Source organism: Trachymyrmex septentrionalis, unplaced genomic scaffold, assembly GCF_001594115.1.
Source record: "Trachymyrmex septentrionalis isolate Tsep2-gDNA-1 unplaced genomic scaffold, Tsep1.0 scaffold13, whole genome shotgun sequence".
Taxonomy (NCBI): Eukaryota; Metazoa; Arthropoda; class Insecta; order Hymenoptera; family Formicidae; genus Trachymyrmex; species Trachymyrmex septentrionalis.
In genome coordinates this window covers 2,004,707-2,013,429 of record NW_017304438.1, presented here as the reverse complement: position 1 = coordinate 2,013,429, position 8,723 = coordinate 2,004,707, and the positions used below count along the sequence as shown (strand labels likewise).

Sequence of the window (8,723 nt, the reverse complement as noted above, 5' to 3'; positions counted from 1 at the left end):
ATATTTTATATATAATTATATACAATTCTCTCTCTATATAAAATATGTTTATTTTTATATAATTATGTTTAATTATATATAATTAGATATATATAATCAATTATAATTACATATATATAATTACATATAATTATTTGTAAATCATTTTTTTTCCCGGGAATTCAAATTTGCATACGTAAATAAAGATAAAAAAAAATAAACGTAAAACAATTGAATTGCTTGACATTCTAATAAAGAGATTTATAATTAAGTATGTCAAAATAATCTTATCATCAACTTCGGAAAATTAATAAAATTGACGCTATTAGTAGGACTAATTGTTGAATTGTGTGGTTTAGATTTCTTCAGATTTATATATATAACATAATTATAGGAAGTTTGATGAGAAAGAAGATATAAAATTGCAAAATGTTATTGTAATAAATAAAAGTTTAAGATTCTATTTGGTACTTTCTTCGAGATCGAGACTTTTTGCAGAGAAAATAAAAAATCTTTTAAAGTTACCAGATCTCAATGTAAGTATCTCGAGAAAATGCCCGGATTAGATAACACGTACATCACGAGAGATAACTATACGTGTATCGACTACCAGTTAGAAACCCTCTTCATCCTTCCATTGACTTTGAAGGGATACCTGAGACACGATTAGGCATAGCGATATTTCTCCCTTTAGGTCTCACTCTTTTGCGGAGTCTATATGGTGAGGTTTTTCCTTGGTTTTATTTCTTATTCAATCTACTAGCCGTAAAAGACATACATCTCTCAACGTAGGTATTTTATCTAAAAATATATTATCTTAATGATTCTGGCAATCGGACATTTGCTTAAATCTTTCTAAGCACTGAGGTCTACTTTTCAAATTCTTTGGAATGGAATCTCACTCTAAAAAGTGAAAATTGAGGCAGTCTTGAAAAAGAATGATTTATTCAATTTTCAATTTTAAAATCGTTATTCATTTCATTCTTATTTTAAGACCATCTTGAGTAATATCTTAAGATGTTAATACTGCTCTTATGATTGGCTTATAACATTTCAAGACAATGTTAATGTAAGAACTGACTATGGGTCGGTCTTATCAATTCCGATTAACTTAATCGACCGATATTGTTACATTGAGACTGATCAATCGCATTTGCTGTTCAGCAGAATTGACTAATTACGGTTGACACTTAATCGACCGATTACATTAATTGTTGGTGAGATCGGCCCTATGAATACCGACCTAAAGTCGTAATCACACTACGGATTGATTCTATTTTAGCCAATCACGTTACAGCTAACTCGCTGCATCATGATTGACTAAAACAGAATCAATAATCGTAGTAGTGTGATTACGGCTTAAAAAGGAGATTTTATTCTTCAGAGTGAGATTCACTCTAAATGTTTTATACCATTTCCACCAATATAGATTAACTTTAATCTCGGTTCAACTTACTCCTCGTATTTTTCTAGTTCTAAGAATTAGAAAGTAGATTAAAATTAAATAATTTACATTGATGGAATATTAGAGATATGTGATAATCTCGTCAAAAATCATATAGTTATTTTATCTGAAAGTATAAGTAGGTATAATCTTAACCTTTTAGGCAACTCCATAACACTTAGATTTTTTTTTCAGATAAGTGACGTATTCACATTTCTTTCCACATTCTTCACATTGCACTTACCTGCGCGCGAACTTCATGTAAGTTAAAGGCAAAGGATGGGCAGTATTTGAAGTACATGTATTTAAAATACATATTTAAATTTTTGTATTTTGTATTTGAATATATATATATATTGTATATATTACTTGAATTTATTTGAGAGTATTTTGTATTTTGCATTTAAATACTTTTATTTTAGTATTTTGTATTTTAAATTTGTGTACATACTGAATACATTTAAATTATGTAAAAATTGTTTTGATGAGCGTTAATCGCAACCATTGTTGACTCAATCTAAAATTCCACTTCACGCATAATGTGCATAATGCATTATTTATCCTTGTTTACATTTGGTGAACAATCTCTAGCGTTATATCTCAGCCAGGAGTGGGCGTATTTGAAATACAATATGTATTTAAAATACGTATTTGAATACATTTTTATTTTATTTAGAGTATTTTGTATTTAAATACAATTTTTTTTGGTTCGTCGTCCTTTTTGGAACTTGAGACAGCCTGATAATAGTTACAATCGGAAATGATTCCACACGATAGAAAAAAGAGGAATTCTGTACATTCTAACGTTAATTCGTTCAAATTTATGTTAATTGATTGTATCAAAAAACATTATATTGTTAAATGCGGACATCAATGCGAATAACGCATAAGAAGAAGCGAGATATTACTAACATTAAGAATAAGATTTTAATAATTAGATTTAAATAGTTTAAGGTTATTATTTTATTTTTATTTTTGTACTGAGGATGGTCAAATCGTGACCGAAACGTCTACTATGTAAAATGTTTATTATTGAATTATAACTTTTTGACATCTCTAGCGTGGCTGTATGCTCCTTTTTACTTAACCTTCTTAACATTGAGCCACTTTCCAATATTGACAATTTTTTTTTTTAGTATTTTGCCCACTTCTGATTAAAGGTCGCGACTCACGCAGAGGAAAGCGATGACGTTCGCGGAAAAAGTGCGTGCGCGATCGGGATTATCGGGAAAAATCGCGACTCGTGCGTGCGAGAGAAGGCGACACAAAAAATTGTGAAATTCCTATTCCTCATAATCCTCATGTGTTCTTCACTGACGTCACGGACAGCGATCCGTTGCGACACCATGCGTCGACAACAGGTCGCGTTTATCCTTTCCGACCGGCTGCGTCTACCGATCGCTGCCGGTCCCATCAAGGTGGGGAAGCGCGTGGTTTTCTGTATCTGTAGTGGAAGGCTATAAAGCCCCACCAATCGGTTGCGCCGCCGACAGTCCGCGCGCTTCTCGAAACGATGATGTAGTGCGTGAAAATCGACCGACACCGAATTATCGGAAAAATCGTGATTTCTTCAACGGTGATCTTTTCGCGCGATTACAATCGATCCCGCGAGACAAGCCCTACCGGAATAGGGTTACATATCTTGTACTCGAAATATAGTTTTTTCGTTTCTTCACTTCATCAGCGTCCATAAAGTGAATCTCTGTCTTGTGGATTAATTAATTTATTTTTACACAAAAGTGTATCAACTTATTGTGATTCTTTGCTCACTACGAAGGCTCAATAGGTAAGAATTGTTGATCTCCCTTTTAGATAATATCAAACGTCGGATGTCTTTTCTCTTTTTCTTTTTTACATAATGGAATAATTTTGAGATAAATGTCAGAAAATTTTCTTTTAGAAGAAAGACTTCTCTTTCAATTTTTTCTATTTTTTTAATTGAATACAATAAAGCTTGAAAATATAATGACAAATTTCAAAAATCTGATATTTTTATAGATGTTTAAATATTGATATGTCGTGTTTATTTTCTAAATGTGTTACTTTTTTATTTTTACATCATATTATTTATTACATATTCTTTTAATCATGTGAAGTATCAGTCATTTATATTTACGTTGCCATATGAAATTTCCTATTTCCGTGATAAGAAAATATGTTACGGTTGATAGATCACCCGAAACGGGGCAAGTATTGATTCAATGAACAAAGCAGGTAAAAAGAATATTAATGAAATTATAAGCTGAATTAACAAAGCAAGATATTACAAATTGATCAACGCGACAAGGCGATAATTATAATAGATTCGAATAAATTAGTAGAAGAAATGGATTATTGATCCTCCGTTTGCAATCATATTTTTATTCTTTCTGTCCAATTAAAATTTTTTTACTGTTCTAGGTTTTTCAAAAATTTAGGATTACTTTTTAACATCTCTATTATATTATAAAATAATTTTTTAATAAGACATTTTAGGAGAGGTAACCTGACTCCGTCCTCCTTTATTTCGGAGAATTGTTTGAAAGTGAAATTTTGCTCGTGCTAAAAATAGGACTCATATCGCGATCCGAGGGTTAATACATTCATTAAACAAGATTGCATTATTTTTATGATATTTCGATATTTCCTTTTTTCTCGTTCGATTATTCTTTACTTAATGCAAATTGTAATTTTCATTAAAAGCAATCCCTGTAAATCCCCATAAATATACATATCACGCTTTATGAATATCTGATTTGCATTATTAGTGCTGATGACTTACTTGCCAGTTTCTCGTATCTCGTCGAGGACGATATGTAATTGCACAATGTAATTGCTTCTGTACTGAATTAATGTGACATTCAAATTTTTCATACAACAAATTGTTTCGATATTTTGTAAATTTTCAACAACATCACTTTTATTTCTTATTTGACAAGCGACGAGTATATAGTGGGTTGCGGAATTATTTATATTCGTAAGTTTACGTAAAGTCGCATATTTTTTTCCAAATACTTTCGAAGAAAACATTAGGCAGAATTATCAACAAGGAATGTCTCAAATCGCACGCGCTTGTTGTTTTTAAAAACATCAATCCCGATTCTCAAAATAAATAAGAAGCGAATAAGGAATAATGTGTCAATTGAACTTTACAATTTTTGCAAGGATAAACGACGTAGGGAATAAAAATTACAAATATAAATGAGATTCCAAAAGAGAGTACTAGAAAAAAATATTCCTTAATATTCAATCATCTATTTTTATTGAATTATTTGTATCCTGTATATTTTTTTCTTTAAAAACTAGGCTCATTAAGTAATTAATTATTATACGATATATAATTAACATTTATATATCGTATTTATATACAATTTTTTAATACAGTACACCACCTTATAAATACTTTTTAAAGATATTAAACTATGTAAGAATTATTTAATAACCAATATAATATAATACAAAAAAAGAGTTAAAAAGACGAGAAGGGTATTGTAAACAAATTAAATAAAATTAAATATGTCTAATTTATTACAATTTACGAAACTAATTTTGATTTTACATAGTTTTTTTCAGTCGCATATGAATTACAATAATTAAACTTTAATTAAACTTAAGAGCTTTAAAATTAAAATGTCAAAAGGTAAAAATAAAAGAAATTTCAAAAATAATCATAAAGAATTAATCAGGAGGAAACCCTAAAGAACACACACACATCTGCACAAATCTTATGGGTTTCGGTCAAATTGTTTCAAATTTTAATATTTTAAACAGCTCATGTTAAGCTGATTAAAAGTCCTTACGAACATAAACCTCCAAATGCCTTAGTTTTTGCTCCAGGAAAAAACTGTCGGTCGTAATGTCACGAAAAAAGTATCATATTTTTCAATATTTTGAAAAATATTATTACGGTATAAAACATCCTGGAAAAAAACTTTATTTTATTTTCTAATTCCAAGATATTGCATATTAGGATTTCCAAAGAGGCAAGGAGACTCATGAAAATCAAGCACTTTAAAGGAATGAGACGTCCGTCACTTTCACGTTCCGGGTAATTTTGAAAATGAGCGTAAAACTCAAAATGATAAACATAATACCATAAATATGATAACATATCATAATATATATAATTATATTACATTATTTGTGTTAGATTGCCTGTATTTCATGTATTCGTAATATTAAAATTTACTCTAATATTTAGGCTTTAAATCAGCAGCTTAGCTGTCGTCCCGTCTATTATTGTGTAGCTAATATCGAATATTACTGTATTTCTATCTGTTTATTTGTATTTAATGTTAACAGTTGCACTCAATAAAGTTATTATTATTATTATTATTATTATTATTATAAGTATAGATAAAAAAGATTCTCAATTTTTTGTACTTGTTCATATAAAATACGAATATTTTTCGAAGGTCTTAGAGCAAAAACTGAAACATTTGGAGGTTTGTGCTTGCGAAGAATTTTAATAGCTTGATATGAACTACAAAATATTAAAATTTAAAGCAATTTGCTCAAAACCCATTTTTCATGAGATTTGTGCGGGATTTTTTGCAGATAATTCATCGCTCTTACATGCCGAAGACTCTCCTTTATTTAAATAATTTTTGTATAGTTAAAGTAATGAAAATTAAACCTAGCACACAAATAATCCATTGTGTGTAGTTGCGTACTAAGCATTAATATTATGTCGTCTAGTGTTTTGTTTATACCCATCGTGTATAAATTTTTAGCTAACTTTTAGCTAGTTTTTACTTTTTACACAGTTTATGTTTTTTTTTTTGCCCAGCGTGGAGGAAAAAAGGAAAGATAAACCATACAAGAAGTTCAGCTAAAACGAACAGACCTATTATTTCATATAATCTTGCGTACATTTGATTTCCGTCACACTAGATCCATCACATTACTAGTAGTTCGAATTGCCATACGTTTCGACTCGATAGTTATAAAATCCTCTCTTTCGAGATAACTTACAACGTCCATTTGTCACTTAGTATTTAACGTAAAAATATTATAATTAATGACAAAGACCAGGACTCCTATTCTTGAAAAGAAACGTATACGAAAAAACTGAGCAATTACTGTTTGCAATTACTGTTTACAATTAATATATGCAACGTATATCATAGGATTTCTTTAATTTTTTGTATACGTTTCTTTTAAAAAATCGGACTCTCATTACATGTGCGTTGCAGTATTCGCTATGCCGTAATAATGGTCTTTTGTTTATTCCTATTAGTATCCTTTTTCGTGCGCTCGTCACATACAAACGCAAATCCACTCGGCTCATTAACGGCATAATGATACCGAGGTACCTCACCTCGTTATCGCATTATGCATTTCATTCTTTGTTCCTGTCTCACGTTCTAGCAAACGGGACCTCACGTCCACGTGAATACCTGCGATACACGGCGACCTTTCTTCGTCGTAAGTTGTAATAAACTCTAAGGGTGTCTTATTGTTGCTCTTTCCAGATACTACGGCGGTCATGGTCGAGACCACGAAAGTCGAGGAGGGCAACAGTCCCGCGAAGATCGAGACCTTCGACGATATCCTACCGTACGTCGGCGAGGCGAGCAGATACCAGTGGTTCCTGTTTATCCTACTCCTACCATTCACCTTCGTTTACGCCTTTTTATACTTCGCACAATTCTTCCTCACTCTCGTGCCTGCCGAGCATTGGTGCACGATACCGGAGTTAAATCATTACAATTTCACGGATCTCGAGAAGTAAGTTTAACAAAGAGATGCAATACTTTCAATACTCTCGATACTTTATGCATTTATACACATTAAAAAATCAAAGTAACAGATAAATCTAAAGAATGTTGCACCTTCCATTAGCAACGTCGGCCTTTGAGTTTCGGTGTAGATTTTTATGTTGTTCCAGACTGTATAAAAATCTGAAAACAATTCTTGTGGAAGTTTTGACAAGTTTTTACCATCATAGAAGTTAGATTGTGTGTCTTACTTATTTGTTACAGATTTAAATTTATCTATCAGAATTTATAATTAAAACATCAACTTTGCCAAAGTCCAAATTAACTGACCGTGAAATAATCGTGAATGAATAAAAATGGAATATTTAGATGTTTACATAATTAACGCTTGCGCGGATCTTTGAGATATGTGTACCTTTGTACAAACGGGATTGAATGACAAAAAGATTTCCCGAATTAACAATGTACGAGGCAGTTTTGCAATAATGAGAAATGAAAAGTGGAAAGTTGTGAAATTCTCTTCATCCTCATTTCATAACGACAGTTCAAGTCCGGTCGGTTCGAGCTGACCAAGACCTTGGGCCACGGTCGGCTTGGCTTACCTATATATAGATTCATCCTTGCGTGTTGTATTTTTTGTATATACAGTTTGCATATAGTGTGTCTCAAATTTCTTACATTGTTTTGTCTTTTTTACGGAAACGATACCGAGAATGTTTCGATTATTAACGATTAAAAATTTGAAATTTTTCATGAATTTTTTTAAAGAAAAGTATTATCTGAAAATATTTTCTTTGTTTTAGGAAAGTATTATATCTGAAGATATTTTAAAGCTCTATCGCAATTAAATTACTTAAAAAATTTTAATGCAGCAGTTGTATAAATCAGCAAAATATTACAGAAAATCTTATTATTCACACACACACACACACACACACATAATAAAAAGTTTGTAAACTATTTAAGGGTTCTTCAAGGGAGAACGGTTCTAAGGATTTAATTTTTATTTTGCTAGAAACGAAAAATAAATGATATTTCTATTGAACTTTCTCGAAATTGAATATATATTGTTACGAATACCGTTTTAAATCGCATTAATAAATAAATTTAAATTAAATTAAATTTTAAAAACATTATTTATTAATAAAGTTTTAGTTCGCAATTGCGCCACTTAAGAAATGAACGAAAACAATGACAAAGAGATAGACCTCTTCATTTGCATTAAATACGACTTAATTTACATCCGAATAATTCCGTCCTTATTCCTTGCGAAAAAATGTTTTTGTGGAATAAGAAATATGATTACGCCTAATTATATTATACTTCTTGTAAGCTTTCCTTCATAAACGTGTTACAAATGGAATATTGCATAATTACTTTTTTTTCTTCTTTTTTGCGCGTCAACAAAAATTACAAACAGACGTGAGTGAATCAAAATCATTTGACAAACGAATAATTTCCGAACTGTGATAAACATGTTTTTCGTTGAAACAAAATTTTTCTGTATTTATAAATATTTCGGAATAATCTAATCATTAATCCAGTATTTTTAGTACAGTATGTCATATGGAGATATATAATTGAACCAGATTGCATGACTA

The 8,723-nt window shown here is 30.5% G+C and overlaps 1 protein-coding gene across 2 annotated transcripts in view; it reads left to right on the top strand.

Moving 5' to 3' along the window:
• The window catches only part of LOC108756858 (carcinine transporter-like), a 43,915-nt gene that overhangs the window by 27,798 nt on the left and 7,394 nt on the right, over window positions 1-8,723 (top strand). Inside the window, exons 1-2 of one of the 2 annotated variants that reach the window (XM_018500972.1) lie at window positions 2,925-3,209; window positions 6,877-7,132. In XM_018500972.1, coding sequence (XP_018356474.1) covers window positions 6,891-7,132 — 242 coding nt within the window. In that variant the 5' untranslated portion in view covers window positions 2,925-3,209; window positions 6,877-6,890. Of the gene's footprint in view, window positions 1-2,924; window positions 3,210-6,876; window positions 7,133-8,723 lie in introns of those variants that run through there. The other variant, XM_018500973.1, reaches the window with a different exon arrangement.